General features: G+C 53.1%; 9 protein-coding genes across 9 annotated transcripts; 4 read left to right on the top strand and 5 right to left on the bottom strand.

Moving 5' to 3' along the window:
* Window positions 1-1,351: 1,351 nt before the first annotated feature.
* POSPLADRAFT_1035702 (hypothetical protein) lies at window positions 1,352-2,789 on the top strand (the record flags this gene model as incomplete). The annotated part of the gene is made up of 9 exons (XM_024477099.1): window positions 1,352-1,438; window positions 1,486-1,537; window positions 1,591-1,810; window positions 1,864-1,967; window positions 2,017-2,141; window positions 2,199-2,313; window positions 2,372-2,454; window positions 2,511-2,654; window positions 2,712-2,789. 9 exons carry the CDS (start codon window positions 1,352-1,354, stop codon window positions 2,787-2,789), a joined length of 1,008 nt encoding a protein of 335 aa, XP_024336213.1.
* A 799-nt stretch (window positions 2,790-3,588) lies between these two features.
* On the top strand, window positions 3,589-6,755 carry POSPLADRAFT_1071087 (hypothetical protein; the record flags this gene model as incomplete). Its single annotated transcript, XM_024482422.1, has 3 exons — window positions 3,589-3,638; window positions 3,904-3,967; window positions 4,179-6,755. The coding sequence occupies 3 exons, from the start codon at window positions 3,589-3,591 to the stop codon at window positions 6,753-6,755; spliced, it is 2,691 nt and encodes an 896-aa protein (XP_024336214.1).
* A 455-nt stretch (window positions 6,756-7,210) lies between these two features.
* On the bottom strand, window positions 7,211-8,651 carry POSPLADRAFT_1150582 (hypothetical protein; the record flags this gene model as incomplete). The annotated part of the gene is made up of 5 exons (XM_024486433.1): window positions 7,211-7,620; window positions 7,676-7,796; window positions 7,889-8,083; window positions 8,134-8,379; window positions 8,469-8,651. Coding segments are annotated over 5 exons (1,155 nt in total), but the record flags the coding sequence as incomplete, so codon positions are not given.
* A 1,227-nt stretch (window positions 8,652-9,878) lies between these two features.
* On the bottom strand, window positions 9,879-10,768 carry POSPLADRAFT_1151130 (hypothetical protein; the record flags this gene model as incomplete). Its single annotated transcript, XM_024486500.1, has 4 exons — window positions 9,879-10,136; window positions 10,192-10,425; window positions 10,477-10,545; window positions 10,601-10,768. Coding segments are annotated over 4 exons (729 nt in total), but the record flags the coding sequence as incomplete, so codon positions are not given.
* A 345-nt stretch (window positions 10,769-11,113) lies between these two features.
* On the bottom strand, window positions 11,114-12,294 carry POSPLADRAFT_1150054 (hypothetical protein; the record flags this gene model as incomplete). Its single annotated transcript, XM_024486374.1, has 4 exons — window positions 11,114-11,605; window positions 11,692-11,724; window positions 11,791-12,093; window positions 12,148-12,294. 4 exons carry the CDS (start codon window positions 12,292-12,294, stop codon window positions 11,114-11,116), a joined length of 975 nt encoding a protein of 324 aa, XP_024336217.1.
* Window positions 12,295-13,029: 735 nt separating this feature from the next.
* Window positions 13,030-14,942, bottom strand: POSPLADRAFT_1150918 (hypothetical protein; the record flags this gene model as incomplete). The annotated part of the gene is made up of 5 exons (XM_024486472.1): window positions 13,030-13,575; window positions 13,625-13,992; window positions 14,044-14,253; window positions 14,382-14,627; window positions 14,690-14,942. The coding sequence occupies 5 exons, from the start codon at window positions 14,940-14,942 to the stop codon at window positions 13,030-13,032; spliced, it is 1,623 nt and encodes a 540-aa protein (XP_024336218.1).
* A 236-nt stretch (window positions 14,943-15,178) lies between these two features.
* POSPLADRAFT_1059611 (hypothetical protein) lies at window positions 15,179-16,322 on the top strand (the record flags this gene model as incomplete). Its single annotated transcript, XM_024481178.1, has 5 exons — window positions 15,179-15,504; window positions 15,558-15,816; window positions 15,872-16,039; window positions 16,097-16,261; window positions 16,314-16,322. 5 exons carry the CDS (start codon window positions 15,179-15,181, stop codon window positions 16,320-16,322), a joined length of 927 nt encoding a protein of 308 aa, XP_024336219.1.
* Window positions 16,323-16,688: 366 nt separating this feature from the next.
* POSPLADRAFT_1151096 (hypothetical protein) lies at window positions 16,689-17,851 on the top strand (the record flags this gene model as incomplete). The annotated part of the gene is made up of 5 exons (XM_024486493.1): window positions 16,689-16,729; window positions 16,778-16,873; window positions 16,926-17,260; window positions 17,319-17,572; window positions 17,630-17,851. The coding sequence occupies 5 exons, from the start codon at window positions 16,689-16,691 to the stop codon at window positions 17,849-17,851; spliced, it is 948 nt and encodes a 315-aa protein (XP_024336220.1).
* A 579-nt stretch (window positions 17,852-18,430) lies between these two features.
* POSPLADRAFT_1048748 (hypothetical protein) lies at window positions 18,431-19,190 on the bottom strand (the record flags this gene model as incomplete). The annotated part of the gene is made up of 3 exons (XM_024479585.1): window positions 18,431-18,442; window positions 18,500-19,101; window positions 19,166-19,190. 3 exons carry the CDS (start codon window positions 19,188-19,190, stop codon window positions 18,431-18,433), a joined length of 639 nt encoding a protein of 212 aa, XP_024336221.1.
* Between the last annotated feature and the right edge of the window lie 123 nt (window positions 19,191-19,313).

Genomic DNA, 19,313 nt, shown 5'->3' on the forward strand with positions numbered 1-19,313 from the left:
TGTCAGACTGGCGACGGTCATTCAACTCGGGAACACCGAGTTAAGTCCCAGTTTGCAGACTGCGACACTTTGGGACGATGTGTGGTGCTGAAGACTTGTGTATACGCCTGCGACATAGACGTTCCCAATACCGACGTGGGCGGTCGGCGGTCGTGCTTGAAACTGAGTCGGAGTACCGGGTGAACTTGGTGCTACTCGCTATTTCGTATGTTGGACGCGTCTCGTCTCCCCCTATCAGCACGATGCACGTTGTCAACTTCAACTTTAGATCATAGCGGACGAGATGCCTTCTTGCAAGGCTCAGATGACCCCCCGAAACAGAGACCCTACGTTTCTATTTGCCGCGGCGAGACTCAAGGCATTGGCTAGGCACAGGACCCCTGGATATAGGGGAGGAACCATGATCCCAATCCGGACAAATCTGGGCGATTTTGGACCCTGATCCCTGTTTTTTTCCCGACAAAATCGGTCTGTCGTAACCCTCATCCCTGGTACGATTTCCAGACATATCCTGATCGGACAAGCCTGCCCCGCGCTTAAGTATGCTCGGTTTGAACATCCTCCATCACGTGACATGCATACGGACGATCCCACGACGTCGCGTCGCGTCGTGCTCAAGACAACTTAAGTGCCTCTCGTTTGCCCACTTCTCGTCAGATTGTTTTCTTTGCTGTCGAGTACCTGTTTCAGTGGCACCCAACTGCCTATCTCGTATCAGTCGAAATACTTGGTACTGCGCGCATGAAGGCAAAGGAGCAACCACCTCTAAAGCAAAGGCGCGCAATGGTGATCACTCAGATTCAGAAGGCAAAGATGCTTGAAAAGACTTCATGTTTTGATGCTACATGGTACAAGTGTCCAGTCCTCATTACGACGTCAGAATCAAACTCGGGGGGCGAAAGTGTATTTTTGGGAACCCTGATCCATTTTCGACAGCCTGGTACGAAAAGATACAAATTCCAGACATTTTGACCGGAATCAGGCGGCAGCTAGATTTTTCCGGACATATCAGGCCAAAACGCTAATTTTCCGCCGTACAAATCGACCCAAATTTGAGAAATTGGGATCAGGGCTCCCCCCTATATTCAGGGGTCCTCTAGGCACCCGCGGAGTTCGCATCGGACCACGATCGAGACAGTGATCTGAGGCTATGAAAGCGCCATGATTCAGCGATCGGCCAACACGTTTGGTCATACTGCACATCGCGATTTTGCAAGCAAGTTTCTCGCTGCTGGAACCGAAGTCAAGGGTGCAGATTGCCAGCTGTTGGTGGGTTCAATGGGCACTATATAAACGAATGTCCGTTGACACCGTTTTCCCCCCACCTTTTTGGACATCATCAAACTACACAATGGTCAATGTACACTTCCCCCTCGCCCTCTGCTTGCCCTCCAGGCTCGCGCTTCTCTACAAGGAAGTCTTTCCTCCAAAGCCTACGGTAAGTTTTCATGTCCTGGGAGATGATTGTCCTAACGTACCTGGCAGTGGTCGGCCGAGGAAATCCCCGACCTCACTGGGAAAGTTGCAATAGTAACCGGTGCGTACCATCAATAATGTAGTACTTCACTGTAACGCTCAGTACGTGTACAGGTGCCAACACAGGTTTGGGCTTTGAGTCTGCGCGCATTCTTGCTTCCCATGGAGCAAAGGTCTATGCGACCGCCCGCTCGCAGGAGAAAGGCACTGCAGCCGTACAGAAAATCAACGACGAATTGGCAAAGTTGCAGAATTCTAGCGGCGAGGCCGTGCTGCTGGTATTGAGCCTGGACGACTTGCAAAGCGTGAAGCGCGCCGTGGATGAATTTACCAGGTACACATCACGTTCCTTAGGAACAGCTTGGCCTAAACTGAACGCGTCTGTAGCAAGGAAACCAGACTTGACATTCTACTGAATAATGCCGGCATTATGATGCCTCCAGAAGGCCTGAAGGGCCCCATGGGCATTGACCTCCAATTCGCTACAAACGGTAAGCTTCAATTCTTCAAACTTCAGCTGCATTCTGACCAGTTTAATAGTACTGGGGCCCTTCGTACTAACGCGTTTACTATTGCCAACGCTGCTTAAGACCACAAAAGAGACTCCAGACGGCACAGTTCGTGTAGTCAATGTGTCCTCCATGGCGCATGGATGGTGTCCATTAGTATGTCCTGCCATTGTGTGAGAATAATCGCTCACACCCTGACCACGCTTGTGACAGGGCGGCATCAGATTTGACGACCTGTCCAAAGGATCTAGGTACCTGCGCTACGCGCAGTCAAAGCTTGGCGATCTCGTCTACGCGCGAGAGCTCGCGCGTCGATACACTGACCAGGGTAGGTGGAAACGCGCGCGCTCACGGCAGACGCGTACTGATCGTTCATTTGCACACAGGCATCATCTCTGCGGCTGTCAGCCCGGGAAACATTGACACCGGCTTGTGGACGCACCAAAAAGGTTCTCTAATCACACCGAACGTAAGTGGTGCCCGAATTTCGCGGACTTGCAAGCAGTAACGCTGAGAGTACAACAGACCCTCATGGCGAAGCTGAAGTATCCCGTCTCGTACGGCGCCCTAACCCAGCTGTACGCGTGCACGTCGCCGGAGGTCACCAAGGAGGACTCGGGTCGGTACTTCTTCCCTTGGGCAAGGAGGGGCCATGTCCTCCGCAGCGAGGTATGTGGTCTATTTGTGTTGTCCGCCTCCGTTAACCAGGCACTGTTTCCACCTCAGGCCGATGATCCTGCGCTGCGCGCGAAACTGTGGGACTGGTGTGAGGAGCAGATGAAGAAGGCAGGGATCACGGCGTAAATCATCTGTCGTCGGATGGGATCAGATCTTTCTAGCCCCCATTGCTAGCGCAGCACTAACGTATAGTCCCTGACTAATGGTCCCGTTTGTCACTCGTTTGGCCAATCAATTTTTTCTTTGCAATTCTAGTATTCATGATTCAAGGGAGTGAGGCCTGAAGGCGACCATAGCGTTCGAGTAAACCTTGATCCAAAGGAATGCCCTGAATTGCTGTCAGATACTCACTGATGGATCATCTAGTAGCGGGAAACGTGGTCGACATCGCTGAGAGGTGAGAAACCTTGAAGCTTGAACATGACATTCACTGGCATTCACTTTATCTGTGTTATCCCGATGGTGCTTGGTGGAACGCAGTCATCCAAGCATTCATACTGTCAGTGATCTAGGGAGGGCAGACCTGCGTGAGCTATGTAAGTTGGCGACCATCTTTCGGAGGAGAAAAGCAATCGCACCCTTGACGCAATGAAAGGAGCACTGAGAATCAGCAATTTTGACTCAAACGCCCCTTAGTACTTACGATTTCTCGGGGCGTCGGCAACATTCGGGACCATAGTCAATCATAAATGGGAGGTACGTCATGTTGTGTGTTCAAAGGGGCTGCAGAATGAACGCATGGCACACATGGGATAAAGCATATTCCTCTCGCAGCGTTTCACATATGCCACCGTAGAAACACCATATTTATGTCGCAAAGGAACTTTCCAGAAGACGGATAAAGTGATGTTGCATTGCACATCAAAAGTACTTGATCCCTTAGCCGAGAATCCAGCAAGTGATTCTATGCCGTTGTCTGTTTAAGATGTTCGAGACGAGCGGACAAGCTCAGGAGGCGCTGAGACAATTCAAAGAGTATGCATTTTCGATTGTGTAGGATTGCTCACCACCAGATCGAGCATACAACGGTGAACGGTCCTATCCGAGAGGTGAACTAAGCAGCGTGGCTCAGTATCGCACATTCTCAATACCCTCGGACCTTCGATAGAGTGATGTAGCCTGCGCCGCGAAAGCCCTCCAAGAAATTCGCCACAACTGAACACGTCAAGTCGACTTTTGCTCAGAAAACATAGCAACCGTACAAAGGCTGACGGATATCTGACCGTCGTACTTACTGCAGGGACTGCAAAGCCGAGCGGTGTGGAGGCGCGCCAAAGGGACTGCGGGAGCGGGAACAAGAGAAGGTGACTCGTGCTGACAAATCGGGCGGCGCACTGGCCTGACGCCGCGCTCCTCGCTGCCCCGAGGCATCTTCCTCATCGCCACTCACGACGCCCTCGCTTTCCACGCCGGCTCGCTCTTTCATCACACATAGCAACCTCTTTTCATTTCTAAGTAGGTCTGCCTTGCCGAATTGTGCTGCGTGTTAGCCTCACTTCTGGTCTCGCTTCCCAGATCATGCCTGCCGCTTTATCATCAACTAAATCTGCTGTCGACGCTTCTTCTCACCGGAGAAAGACTAGGATCGTGAAACGGCGCGGGAGAGCAGTCAATGGAGCCGAGAGCGATGATGAAATCGTGCGGGAGATCACATCGGACGACGACACAGACGACTCTTCTGTCGACTCGGAGTCGGAGACAGAGTCCCTGTCGGACGATCATCACCTGAACGGACGGTCGGAAGTCGTCACCCCAAGCACGACACAAAGTCCTCCGCCTCCCGAGCTTGATGGTCGTGTCTCTCTTGCAAACGGCATCACGCCGAAGCAGGTTGAATCCGGCCCGTTTGTCGCCACAACGGACTGGGCGGACATGGTCGCGTCCGAACATGCGAATGGCACGGAGGATCTCCCTGTCATCGATTTTGCTGACCTCGGGCGCAGTCCGCTCGACCAACACCTTGTCTCTGCCCCTCGCTCGCGCAAGGTGCACAAACAAGGAAAACGGTCTGATGCGCAGAGGTCGACGTCTGCTCCTCCTGCGCCGCCCTTAGCATCACCGCCTCCTCACCACGCCGAGGAGCCTGATGATGATGATGCGCATGAGCAGTTGGAGGAGGCGACTTCTTTCGAGCGCTCAGACGAGCATCGCCAGAATCGCTCGCGTGGCCAGACAGCCAGACAGGCATACCAGCAGCGGCTGGAGACAGACCCTTCATTCGTGCCGAAGGTGGGTGAGTTCTGGGGACATGATGACCGCCTGCTGGACAAGGATCTTCGTAGTCTCAGCGGATGGTGGCGTGGTCGATGGCAGTCTCGTGGGCGTGGTCGGAGCGCTTTCACGATGCGCGGCCGTGGTGGTCGGGGAGGATTCGCTGGTGGACGTCCTCCCAATGACACAGACGAGTTCGGAGAAGAGCAGGTTGATGGAGCTGAGGTTGTGGATGAGGTGCCACCGGTCGAAAAGACATGGACACACGATGGATTCGAGGAGATGAAGCGGCGGGACGAGCAGCGGCGGCAGCGCGTACAGGACCAGCAGCAACCAGCTCGTTTCGGGCCCCAGCGTGGTTTTGCCTTCCGTGGGAGAGGCGGCTTCTTCGGTGGTCGAGGGCGCGGCGGGTGGAATCCTGGTTTCCTTGGTCGCGGGACAGCCGACCGGCCTTGGTTCGCTATGAAGCCCGAGCGCGAGTGGACGAAGCATCACGAGGCGTTCCTCTACTTTGATCCCGCCCTCAAACCCCGTCCTGGGCAAGGGCCCGGCTACCGTGTGAAGCTCCCCGGTGGTCCTGAGCATATCATCAGAGGACCTCCTCGTTCGTATCCTATGTCCCAGGTTGGCTTTGAGGATCCTTCCGAATTCTTGCAAGATGAAACGGAGAAGATCTTCACGGTTCGCATTCCCCCGCGAGCGGGCAAGGAGAAAGCTAAGGAGGAGACGCAAGAGGTACCCGCCGAGGCTGTCAATGTCGAGGAGTCTGCAACCACAATGGCAGAGCTCTCCATTGAGGAGGTGTTCACGGTCCGCCCGAACATTGTTCCGAACAGGCGGATCGAGATTCCCATACCACAGAAACAAGATGCTTCGCCACCCAGCGAACCGTCCGCACCTCCGTCGCTGCCCCCTCCGTCTGTACATCCCATGTCGCATGCATCGCACTCGACGCCATCTTCGCAGCAGCTGGACACCAGAGGTCAACAGCAACACATAAGCCCTTTGTCGTTGGACCCGCTTGTTCTCCGTCCCACAGCTTCGTCGCCTAGTCCCATAATAAAGGAGACGGTTCTCCGGCGCCCATCGCTTTCGACACAGGCACCTCCCACTGCATCGCCGTCGACAGAGGCACCGCGCCCCGCCCCGCCAGCTCTTCACCCACTGCAAACCTCTTTCTCTCCTGTCCCCCAGACCCCGCCCTCGTACAATCCGTCGTACGGATACGGCGTTCCATTGCCTCCAGGTGTTGCTTTCAATCACCATGGCATGCCCTATGAGCTCGCTACCGGTCGTCCCGTGATCCTTCAATCGACTCCCCCACCCATGTTTACGCCACGACCGATGATGCACGGCCACGTCCCTCATCCCTCCCACTCATATGTCCCTGCCCACATGCACCATCACTCCACGGTGTCGCCCGACTTCCTTGCACATCCTCATACACCGCCTGTTGGTCAGTTCGTAGATCCGGCGACGGGCGTGCCCTTCTTCACGCCCGCACGCCAAAGTAGCCGTATCGAGATTCGTGCGCCGGATGGGACGGACGGCAAGAAAGCTACGCGACCCTCCGGCTTGAGGACGTCGATGTCCAGTTCCGAGGCGTACCCCGATGCCCAGCTGTATCAGCCCACAGACATGGGCACTCCCCAAGCGCTGGATGAAGAGAGCATCGCTGCGCCGAATGGACTACAGCATATTGAGCAACCGCAGCCACTCGTCGCTGAACAGCCAATGGCTTATCCGGCGTACCAGCCCTACTATTATCCTGATGCTTATGCCTATCCAACGTACATGGACATGTCGCCCCAGGTCATGCATTACGAGATGTACCCTCCCGCGGACCATCGTACCCCCCAGCCCCCTATGATCTACTACTAGTCGCTTTATAACACGTCTCGCCGTTCTGCATTTGCTCTATCATGTTGTGCACCCTCATCATTATTAGCTGCCAAACGTCTTGTCAGAGATACGATACATCGTCAGGTCATTCAGAGTACTCGCTGTCATACCCCTCATGTTCTCCCTGCTCAACGTCTCTTCTGTCGCACGTTGCCCCAAGTTACGCGTCTTTACTGGGCTGTCGGTTACGAGTTCCTTTTCATTTTTAAAACTTGGTTACTTAGTCTTTCTTGCAATTGTGATCTACGAATATCACAGGCACTCTGTAGCACTCGCTGCCTCCCTTCATGTATGCCTCGATGTTTCTGCTCTGTAATGCGATTATATCGCTTTGAGATGAACGTGTTGCATCTGGGTAAGTACAACACCTCGTATCAATATTCCACCGAAGTCGTCTCTATGTTGGGGGGGCTACCAGCGATAGCAGGCGTCTATTATTCAACTCTTCTGCCTACTTTCGGGACCAACGCCCAGCAGATGCCCTGAGCACCCAGCAGCGCAACGACGGTGGGCTCGACCACCCAAATCCCGCTCTTAGTGCTCATGATGCCGACGATCAGAGGCCAGAACGCGCTCCCACTTTGCCCAATAGAGCTGATCAAGGCGAACGCATCTGCATGCATGCTCCGCGGGATGAGCTTTCCGCCCATGGTAATAGCTGCGGTATAGAATGTGGAGATGGCGAGGCCGACGAAAGCTGTGCAGACGGCAGTGGATGCGAGGAAGGGCAGGAACCATGCAAGGAGCTCCAGCGCGATGGCACACAGCAGGTAGACGAAGACGGCGAGGCGCTCGCCCATGAGCATGTTAAGCGTAGGCAGGGCTATCCGGCCAATAGCGATACCTGTTGGAAGGATATTGACAGCCCGACAAGAGTAGATGTTGCGCAGACCGCTTACCCAGGTAGAACGAAGAAGCCACCCAAGACGCGCCTTCAGGGCTGCCTTGCCGGACTTCTAGGATGTATGAAACGATCCATCCACCACTTTGGAGAATTAGGTCAGCTATTGTTTCACAGGACTATAGAATGTAAGCGTACATGGATTCTTCAGCCCTGCCAGAAACATCATCAGAACTGAAGGGCGCATAATCCCATGCTCGACTTACCCCACATAGAAAACCAGGAACATGGAGAGCGTCCACACTGCACGACTCTTTAGAGTGTCCCGGAGGGCGGTTGATGCAGATTCTTCCCTTGCCGAGGCGTCCGGGGCTTGAGGCAGAGCGAACAGATTGCGAAACGCAAGCCAGACCAACACGAAGACAGGAACATTCATGCCGACATTGGTAAGATAGAAGAAGTGGTACTGTGAAAATACTGAGCTAGATGGCATCCGAGAGAGGGGGCTCGACTCACCGGTATGCCACGGCTCGCTATTGCTGTAGCCACCAAGGGGCTCGCGAATGCACCCAGGCCGTAAATACCATGCAGAATGCCCGTCCAATGTAGCGGTTTAGGCAAAATAGCGAAGTAGGCGTTACAGAGTCCCAGCTGGAATACGACAATCCAGCATCCGCATAGTAACTCTAAGTATGACAGAGACCTACCTGAGTGGCAAAAGCGGAACCTACAACAAAAAAGCCAAAACACATGAGCGGGAAACTCTTTTGCTGAGAGCTATTGATAATATTCTGGAAACCGAGAAGAACATGTCAGCTGCAGTTTCGTTCACGGAAGTTGAGCGGGCATACCCCCGCTAGTTCTACAATAACGGCAATACATAATGCGTGTCCGAATCCAACCTTTCTCGCCAGAGTACCGGCACCAGCAGCTGCTACGATATACCCAATGAAGGTGGTCACAAAAAGGATGGCAACGTGAGCATAAGTAATCCCATAGGTCTTCTCAATGTAAGGGATCAAGGCTCCAGTTGCACCACCACTGGAACACAATGAACGTGAGAGCGCAATGAATTGAGAGAACAGATCGCTCACTTCCAGCCGGCTAAGAAGAGAGTGCAGAAGGATGCGAACATGCGCAGACGGCGCAAGCCCTGACTTTCAGGCAGACCTATGACAGCGGGAGTAATGGTCACTTGTGGGGGGTATGAGTGCTCTACTGGGATAATCGCTATTGCGGTAGAGTCTGGGACTTCAGCGACTTGCGGCAAGGAAGGTACGCGAGATAAATCGAGCTCGGAAACAGTTGCAGACTTGTCATGCACACTGGAGACAGCGAGAGTGTGGTCAGAAGGGCCTCTCATGAACGAGGGCCGTCTGGCTGTGACTATGCTCCCTAGATCTTCAATACCAGTGGCACGTCTGGATCTCTGCCTATCCGGCCATTCCGTGGGCTCTAGCTCTTCGTCTGAGACGACTTCATCTTGTGTGTATCCCGGCCCTGGAATCCGAAGACTGTTTAACTGATGTAACGACTCAGTAGGTGCAAGTCGCTCGGATGTTTCAAGGGCCATATCAGCGGAAAAAGACGAGGGGGGCAAGCGAGGCAGTCTGACTAGCTTCCCGCCGCTAAATATCTCGGAAGCCTGCGTGCGGCTGTTAAAATGTCGTGTCGTGTCGGGATATAGCTGTTAGCGCGTGGTCTAGGCCCTGCAATCGCAGTCATGGGTTGTTGTCGTATGGCACCGTTTATCACGAACGACATTTGTGATGAGATGGGCAGTCCTTGAGATCAGTCTTGGCTCGCATGAGCGGCCCACGCCCCGGTGGCTGAAAGGTGTGACGCCCAAACAGGCAGGTGTTGTATTCACTCTTTTGACTAATCCATCTTCATGTTCCTAGTCAATTGAATGATCGGCAATTGACTGGTATGGAAGAAGCGGCTTATTGCTTTGAAGAATACACGAAAGGTCCGGAACACACCTAGGGGGAACTCTTACTGCTAGGAGAAAGTACACCGTCTAATTCAAACATCGCAATGCAAGTGGCAAGTTCCGTAGAGAATTACACTGACGTGACGACGAAAGGCTGCCAATAAAGTACAAGGAATGGGCACAAGAGAAAGCGAGACATGGCATGATGTTCATAATTGAGCAGCGCTACCGCGGCTTAGCCTCATACACAAACACATATCTAGCAAGGATTCAACGTTTCATGCGTGTCTACTCGAAGCTGCCAAAGTAGTCAGTGAGCGAGGCAAGTCTAGAGTGTGATACTGGAGAAACACATACGATGTGCGAAAGGATGAAAGTATTCCGCCAGGTTTTGACGAACAATAGTCATGGTCGGACGATCACCTCGCCTGTAGCTCCAGCACATCTCCATGAGGGCCCAAATGTTGTCAGTGAGTCCTAAGTTCTCTGTACCGTCCGGACGTTTGGGTTTGTCTTGATTGATCACTCTAGCAATGACAGCACCGTCGGTGCGGCATTCTGAGTATGGCACTCGTCCTGTGTAGAGCTGTTATATATGTCAGAAACTGAGCAGGCTCACAAAAGCAAATCAACCGTGTTACCTCTAGCATGACCATGGCAAAGGCGTACACGTCGCTAGCTGCAGTCAACAAGGCGTCATCCTCTCCAATACCTGCGTCTTCAGGGTCATGTAACTCGGGAGCCATCCAACGCAAAGTGCCTTGTGGGGTAGCCGTCAGACTGAATTTCTGGTAGCTGCCAGCTTCATAAATAATGGAAGAGAGCCCGAAATCAGCGAGTTTAGCGCGACCCTTCTCGTCCACAAGAACATTTGCCTGATGGGATCTGGTGAGAAGTAAGCTTCCCCGAAGGAATTGCGGACATACGCATTTGAGATCACCGTGAACTAGACGAAAGTCGTGTAGATAATGCAAGCCATCAGCTATATCCATGATCTAACAGAGCACTTCTCAGAGAGAGCCTTTCTCATGTAATCAGCCACGAACGCACAATCATACGCCGGTCAACCGGCGGGTTCTGCTTGTGTATATATGTGCTGACATCTTGGTGGATCATCCACTCGCTAATCAAACACAGGGGAAAGACGTCCATATTGACACCAAGAAAACGGACGATATTAGGATGGTTGAGGTGCTTCCACACAACTGCTTCTCGACAGAAGTTCTATCATGGGAGGCTGGTCAGTATGATAGAGAGACGGATCATCATGCGAGGCAATGGGTAAACCTTTATGGTCTTCTGTCGGTTGCTTTCATTCGTGAACCGGAGAACCTTGAAGGCCACACTTTGATCACCGTCGTATGTGCCTAGCCAAACATCCGAAAACCCCCCATATGCGATGTATTTCGTTTTTGAGAGTTTGGGCGTCGCCAGTAAAAACGTTGCGGGCAGGTGTCCAGTACGTGCGGAAACGCTTCGCAAGTGACGAAAACACCTTCTGTAAAGTGGCTGACTGAGGGTGCACTTCGACAGGACCTGTCCGTCTAATGAGTAATTGTACTATTAGCCCTTGATGAATGCACAAACATAATCCAGAGTGGTTACGAAATATTGAGATATATTTTCTGCCTCTGGCAAGGGTGGCAAAAGCACGCCGGCATCTTTCAGAGAGAGGATGGTATCGATGTTCTTAACCTTCTCGTCGGCGTCGAAATCGGAAGACCGAACGAAAGCATTAATCAATGCAAGCACAGTGATATAGCCGGCAGTGTGTTCCGGTGCATGATTTTGATCACAAGACTCTCGACTTTGAGTATGAGTATAATTGGAACTGTTCGATGAGTGTGATTCGAGATCAGTCATGACCTGCGATATCATCTCCACCTTCTTCGTGCTATCCACTGTGGCTGAATGAATGTAATGGGCAACAAGCGCGAATCCATCGGGGTCGATGTCTTCTTTTGCATCTTCCTGGTTGGAATAACTTCGACGTAGTGTATTACCAGCATTGAAATGCTCCTGTATAGCTTGACCAGGTATGTCAATCTGCACAACCTAGGTCAAGGAGATTTCACAGTTACCACCAGCACACAGATCAACATATTGATTTTCAACGTGACAAAATGACAAAGGGAAATCACCTGCCATATATTCTCAGGATTCGGCGTGAATTCCTGCAGGCAAAGCTTGGCGTATCTGATTAAAAACGAAAGCAATGGCAATATTTCATGCAGACATACTGGTGTCTCATCCTCCCCGCTTATCAGACTCCAGCAAAGATTTGGTTGTGAGGAAGGCCTTATGCTAATGAAATGCGTGAGATTAGAGGGGAGCAAATACGAGTTGATAAAACCACTATACACATAGGCGTCGGGACCGTGGCTCGACAGGTTCTCCACAAACCACCAGATTGAATCTATAGCACCAGATACCCGCCCTACAACCTCTCCATCTTCCTCGAGAGGGATCCTACTAGTGATGTAGGTAGAGAATTTCGCATTCAAAAACTGATATTGGCCGCCTGGACCGGATATTGCTTTCCACTAAGTCATTTGATTCAATAAGCAACGTACACCGAATATTGAAGTTCACCGAACCTTTTCGCTGTCGATGGCAGGATGGTCCTTAGGTGAACTCATACTGATGAGTGGCTGTTCGTAATTATCATTTGGGAGCCGTAGACGGGTTTTGAGGGCGTAATTGACAAAGACATATGTACTGTTGTGACGAAGCCCAAAGCTCATCTCGAGAGGAGTAACTATGGGTTGGCCCTTTCGCTGCAAAGGCTCGGCTTTTATCGGTTTGTATGATAACGAAGCTGGGAAGTCCACGGGTAGGCGTAAGTCCACCTGCGCACGTGCCTTCCCTGCGACGCATGGGTCCAACGGGGCAAAGGAACTTTCCGTGAACCGTGAATGTCACGATCTGTAAGTAGACGTCATTAATGAGAGTGGAATGTAGATGTCTGTTAATGGGCTATCTCAAAGCGCTGTTCATGAACGTTGAACCTCGGAGACCCTGTCATATGCTCACCTTATTATGGGCTTGGGCAACGATTGGGTGACAGGGCATGAGCTTCACGTGTATAAAAGCAGGGAACAAGGCTCGGCCAGCTGTCGAGCGCGGTACTACAGTGGTCAGCAGACTCCATATTTCGACAAGAGCGCAGTCGCAACGTGCCCTTGAATCTTAACCTTACACCACATTCTTGATATTGCGAACCGCTTTAGTTTCCGATTGGAGTATCGGCCAGCAACACTATTCCAATTCCTGCTATAAGTTACGTCTCATATGTCAGGAGGCAGCGCAGGACCCCAGCTAGAAGTTTCTCACGCATATACGTCTGGGTCACTGTGACAAACGCGTGATCAATAGAACGTTTTGTATCATGTTACTTACAGTATATGGCTCGAAAGAAGCGACCGATAGCTCCGCATAAACAACATTAAAGGTCCAGCATACATGTAGGGTATCTCTTCCTAGGTCCCTTCGTCCGCCCCGTTCGTATTTCCGTTCGCCTTTGGCGACGTCGTCCTCGTCGCAGAGGCACTCGTGGTCGTAGCAGACCTCTCCTTGTTCGAGCTCAGCAAGCTTTGGAAGAAATTCTGCAGCACCTCGTGCTGCGTTGGCCCTCCCGGCGTACTTGGGGACGCAGTCAGAGTGGGTGACGGTGCTGGCGACCGCGATGTTGATTGTGCCATTGGCACAGCCAGCGTCGATGTCTGCATACGAGCCGCAGGACGTGTTGTGAGTTTCCGTGCAGCAGCGTCCCCGCCTCCGTTCGTGCCCAACGTGCTCCCACCCCCTCCTGCGACGCCCTCCATCTCCGTGAGCGCCCGCTCCACATTTGGAAGAGCGAAACTGATGCTGCCCATGGGGCCGACAATACCCGTCGCAACCGTCTCATTGGGGTTTCGGAACGCACCACGTGGATCTCGGTCTGGTTTCTTCGAGTTCTCGTCGTAGTTCTTCGCGAGGAAGGCTTGTTCTGGGGTAGGGTTGTTGACCGGCGGCAATGGTGGCGGCTACGAGGAGCAATCAGCCATCTACACGGTGCCGACAACGAAGACAGACACCAACCTTGGCACCCTGATCAGGTACGAGCGAGCTGTACAACCTCTTGGCCCCAGGCTCTGTCTCACCCTCCATTGGCTCAAGATCGCGTTCCCATGCTTCGCCCCACAGCTTGGCGTCGAACCCGTCCCGGAGAACACCTATCTTACCCCAGCTGTCCCACCCTGCTGGCACAACAATCCTGTCTCGGTCTAATGTGTTTGGTTTTTGCTGGAAGGGAAAGGGATTCCGCACGGGTGCTGGAGCTTCTGTTCCTGACGAGAAGCCAGGTGACGACGCTGGAGGCATGAAAAGGAGGTGGAGGGCGTATTGCCGCAACACTTGTAGCGTATCAGGCAAAGGCGTTGTATAAAAGAGCCCGGCACCATCTGAGAGAGAGGTATATCAGCAAGAGCACAAAGGCTGAAGCAAAAAAATACATTTGAGGCACACCGTCCGCAGAACCTGCATGACGCCGTCTGTCCGCTCCTCCCATTCGCCTCCCTTCCCCTTGACCATACCCCCCATGCCAGAGGTTCCCGCACCGATGACGTCGTTGTTCTCGTCAATGAGGTCAGCCTTGGTGCATGCCACGATGATTGGCACGCCGGCTGCGTTATGCGTGAAAGTACCAGGCCCCAGAGGTAGATCTGTACCTGATAGATTGGACGTGGCGGGTAGCGGGTCAGCAGTAGGCTCTGCATAATGTTGTAGGTGCATCTGTACTGCAACATGTATGGTCAGAAGGCGCGGGCGGTACAACGCGACAGGAGCTCACGTCGTTCGCGATTCTCTTCTCGCGTAATCTCGAGTTCTCTTGCGCCATCTCCCTTTGTCCAGTTTTCCACCCATTGAAGCCATGTTTCTAGCTCCTCGACGAACGTCCAAGGTTTTGTCCAGTCTAGGATGATCAGAACGACTGTATGTGGCAGACACGTCCGTGGCGGTACGAAGTGTGGCAACAGAGATGTGTATGAGGGTGCGGAGGAGGGTATTGTGTATACAGAAAGTCGCGCAAGGGTATCTAGGCTCATGGGCGCGTCGTAAATCGTACTGTTACAACACCATCCCCACGCGAGTGCTCACCTTCATCTGCATCGTCTCGCACATCCGCCCAGTCATAGCCCAACGCAAAGTCTGAGCGTTCTTCCTCCTTGTCTGCATCTGCTGGAGGTTTCTGCAACAATGCAGACACTAATGCCGACTTCCCTGAAGACGGTTCGCCCAGGACGAGGACCTGCTTAGTAGGAATGGAGCGGGTGCTCGACACTGAGTCGAGAATGGACGACCAGAGGTCCTGCGGGAGCGCATCTGGTGACGATGGTCGCGAGTTGTCCATGATGGCACGGTGTAGAGGCAGTGACGGCCAAGCAGAGGTCAGGCTTCAAGCTCGCTCTGGAGCGGTTCGTGCAGCTGTAGCCGCGTCGAGCAAGTCTCACATTTGGCAACTTTCCCCATTCAAACTCCGGCGACGCGTCTCTTTCGCGTTCCTCATCGTCCGTGACGGCGTATACGACTCAGTCCGCGGCCTCAGCCTCACACTGTGTGCACGCTCCATTGTACCGCGACGTGCTCATGTCTGCGGCAATATCTGTGCCGCATCACACGCTCAAGGAGTCGCCCAACTCGCGCGCCATCGAGATCGGGGACTGGGTGATCACCGCACGTACGAACCCGATCTCAAATGCGGGCGAGCTCGACTCGCTGCAGGCGAACGTAGGCGGGATCCCGTTGCCCGAGATGACTTTCGGGAACAACTCGTTGGAGTTGAAGCATAACGCGAGTGGCTGGCAATGTTTGTTCGACACAGAGGAGGCCTTGAAGGGTGTAAAGAATGGCGAGCTCGCGGAGGGAGATGGCGGGGTAAAAGTCGGCTATGCGGATGCATGGCTGAAGAGCCGGTGCGGTGGCTAGCCGCTATACTAGGAAGCTCATTCACCTTCCACAATGTCAGCACAGGACCATCGTCTGAGTTGCCGATGCCCAAGACCGTAGCCACAAAACCGTACGACTGGACGTATACCACCGTATATGCGGGCCACCAAATGTCGTCAAACCCTATCCTATGGCAGCTTGCTGATCTAGACAACCCTTCCCATACCATCCCCCTTGCTGAGCTAACGCGGCAAGATCCCATTCTGTTCTATGCGGAGATACCCCTCTACGAGGACGAGCTCCATGACAATGGCTCATCGCACATCCTCGTCAGGATTGTGAGTTTATCGTGCGCATTTTGCTTTCATGCCCGCTCACCTCGCGTCGTCTTAGCGCGTCATGCCGACGTGCTTCTTCATTCTCTCACGTTTTACGCTCAGAGTCGATAATGTTCTTTTCCGGACATACGACACGAGAATATACCACTCCTTCACCTCATCGCTTCCACTGGTAGTTCGCGAGACAAGTGGATGGGAGGCCCCGTACGATTGGGTGAAGCGTGTATGTGCATGATCCTCGAATGCTGACCCTGTCTCACTCCGCTTATCGCATCTTCAGAGGCTGCCTAAGCGGGAAGATTTGACTCCTCTAACAGATGCGACCTGGGTCGCCAAGGTGTTAACTGAGATGCCCTCAGAGGTATCTCAGCAGGCGGGAGCGGGCACGAAATGGAGGGGGCTAGGCACAAGAATGGAGGTCGCTGTATTGAAGAGACCTGAAGGTGTAAGTACCAGTTTCTTGAGCTCGGCGTAGTCGTGCTGATTGGGTGACCAAGGACGCATAATATAGCAATATTGAAATGTATAACTACGGTATCCTGTGAATCCCAATCAATGCTGTAATTCTATGTGTACTCTCGGTCTGTATGTCCAGACAGAAAATCGAACACACTCCATAGCCCCGTAAATTCGACGCCAAGTTGTGTCATCATAGCATGCCCAAAACGCATTATGTATGGTCTTATAGAGAAACATAGATATTGAATATTGCAATCGCCGTAACATGGACGCAGTATTGAGCCATCAGAAACGATCGACGATCGGGCGGTAGCGCCCGATCATCTGCATTTTCGCTGTTCCGGTCTCACCAAGCATCTCGTTAACCTCACCCTTGCCATATACACGGTGCACGATCACCAAGTGCCACTGCCATGGACGTCTCCGATATTTTGGCTGCACATGCAGAAAAACAGTGAGCGGTCTGTTCATAACACTGTCTACTCATCCAAACACGCCGCAGAAAAGCCGTCGCCGTCGAGAAAGACATCCCTCTCGAGGTCGATGCCGGTTTTCTGGCAGTCACAGATCTCAATCCTGTTGATACTGAGAGCTACGGGTAAGACATATTCACCTTCAATATGTGCCTACGATATTCATTCTACGTGCAGCGAGGACCTAGAAGAGTACCTGCAATCGACTGCACGCGACGGCGTTCAGGCACTCATTAATGCCCTATTCGCACTCCCTACGACACCATCCGCTGACGGTCCCCTCGCACAACTCCCACCGCCCACCACCCAGCTGCCCCGCGCAAAACATCTGCCCAAGCCCAAGCCGCCCACCAAGTGGGAGCAGTTTGCCAGGGCGAAGGGCATCCAGAAGAAGCGGAAGGACAAGAAGGTGTGGGATGAGGAGAAACAAGATTGGGTAGACCGCTGGGGTTGGAAGGGCGCGAACAAGAAGGAGGAGACACAGTGGCTCTCAGAAGTGCGCGCCAACGCAGGTGCGTACTCAACTTTCCGTCTGTTCTCACACAAGTGACCTGACACACATCACGGAAGATGTGGATCATGACCCTGCAAAAGCTGCACGCGATGCACGTAAGGAGAAGATGGCGAAGAATGAGCGACAGCACCAGCAAAATCTCGCTCGCGCGCAGGGCGCCAGCGCCAGTGCGACCGCGCCAGCCCCCCCGCAGGAGCGGAAAAAACAGATCGACAGGACACTGGCGACGACGCGGTCGAGCACGGCAAGCATGGGCAAGTTTGACCGCAAACTGGAAGGGGAGAAGAAGCTCAAGGGTGTCAAGCGGAAGGTGCGCCGCTGCGTCTCTGCCATGTCCAGAGCATCTGAACTGATTTTCTGTTCGCAGTTTGACCCCACGGAGGTATCCGCTTCCAACGAAAAGTCACATAACCTTGCCATCCTCCAGGGGCTCGATCGAGGACCGACAGCGAAGAAGTCCAGGTCCTCAGGAGACGATGTGCTCAACGTCAGGAAAGCGATCAGGGTGGCGAGCAAGGGGAAGGGCAGCGCAGCGCTGTCTCGAGAAGGCGGAGGCGCAAAATCGAGGTCGAATAAGGGCAGGAGATGATTGTTTCATCGTCCCCCAGATTTCATCGATCGCTTCGCAGTCATGGCGGACATGCGAGACTGAGCACTCGGTATGCTTCTTGTGTAGCCTTTTATCCGCTATCTTTGTCCTCGTTCATTACGTTGCATATTTTCAAGAACCTTCTGGTTGCCTTCTCTGTCAACACAGAGACGATTTGTGGCATTTAGCAAATATGGCTGGTCAGCAATCTGCAGTTAGGAAGTGGACGTGGAAATTTCATTGTGGGCCTTGACTTCTGAAATTATAAACCTTGAACGAAGCTATGACACCTAAAGTCGGGCGCAGTGGTGCATTTGCGACTAACATGACCATTGACCAATAACGTATGTCAATTTGGGATCCTGCCGCGAAGTCATTTCATAGGTTCGCTGACACGACAACCGAAAGATTGTTAAATCTCACGGGTCGATTAGGACGTTCAATATCATCGCGGCATGCAATAAATTCATTCTACACTAATGGTATGACCCCAAATTCAGCAACATTTTTTGGTATCATGTAACCGCGACAATCCCACATAAGGCATACAAATACAGGGATGGAAGCACGAATTTATGTTCAGTATCCGGACTGGTCAAAACGGAGTCAGCGCCGGCAGTAGGCGAACATGCGCATTTGGATACACACCTTTTCCTCTTGACCACGCTGGACCATTCCTTGGTTGCCAGTCACCTTGCCAGCTATCTCCTGGAGATCGCCTGCATATAGAACACGATCAGTGTCTGACATTGGCGTTTGAAGCAAGAGAGTATAATTACCCTTGATGCGGTGGGTCATGGATGGCTTCCCACCGGGCCCAGCACCAGCTCCCTGGTTATTCTGGTCGTAGCCTCCTTGGCCCAAACCGCCCTGCTGGGCTCCGCCACCGAAGTTGTTACCGCCACCACCGCCACCACCGTAGTTGTCGTCACCACCCCCTCCACCCCCGGCCTGCTGGCCCTGTCCGTAACCGCCTTGTTGGTCCTGGCCGTAACCGCCCTGCTGGTCCTGACCGTAACCGCCCTGCTGGCCCTGGCCCTGGCCGTAGCCTCCCTGCTGGCCCTGGCCGTAGCCTCCCTGGTCCCCTTGGCCGTAACCGCCCCGATCTCCCTGGCCCTGGCCCCCCATGTCCTGGGTTCCCTGGCCCCCCATGTCCTGGGTTCCCTGACCTCCCTGGCCCTGGAAGCCTTGACCTCCCTGGCCTTGGAAGCCTTGACCGCCTTGGTTCTGCCCGCCAAAGCCGCCGCCGGCTACAGCGATCAGAATAGTCAGACAAAGATGTTTCTACTCGGTGCGAACGTAAGGAGCACTTACAGTTGTTGTAGCCCTCAGAGTTCATGTTTGTGTCGTGGATTACGAAAAGTGGTTATATAATGAGGTCGATGTGAGAGAAGATGAGTCGTGGTATATCTTAAGGGAACATGCAGCGGCGAGCATTGTCCTTTATACTTCTGGAGAAGGT

This window comes from Postia placenta (assembly GCF_002117355.1).
Source record: "Postia placenta MAD-698-R-SB12 unplaced genomic scaffold POSPLAscaffold_12, whole genome shotgun sequence".
Classification (NCBI taxonomy): domain Eukaryota; kingdom Fungi; phylum Basidiomycota; class Agaricomycetes; order Polyporales; family Adustoporiaceae; genus Rhodonia; species Rhodonia placenta.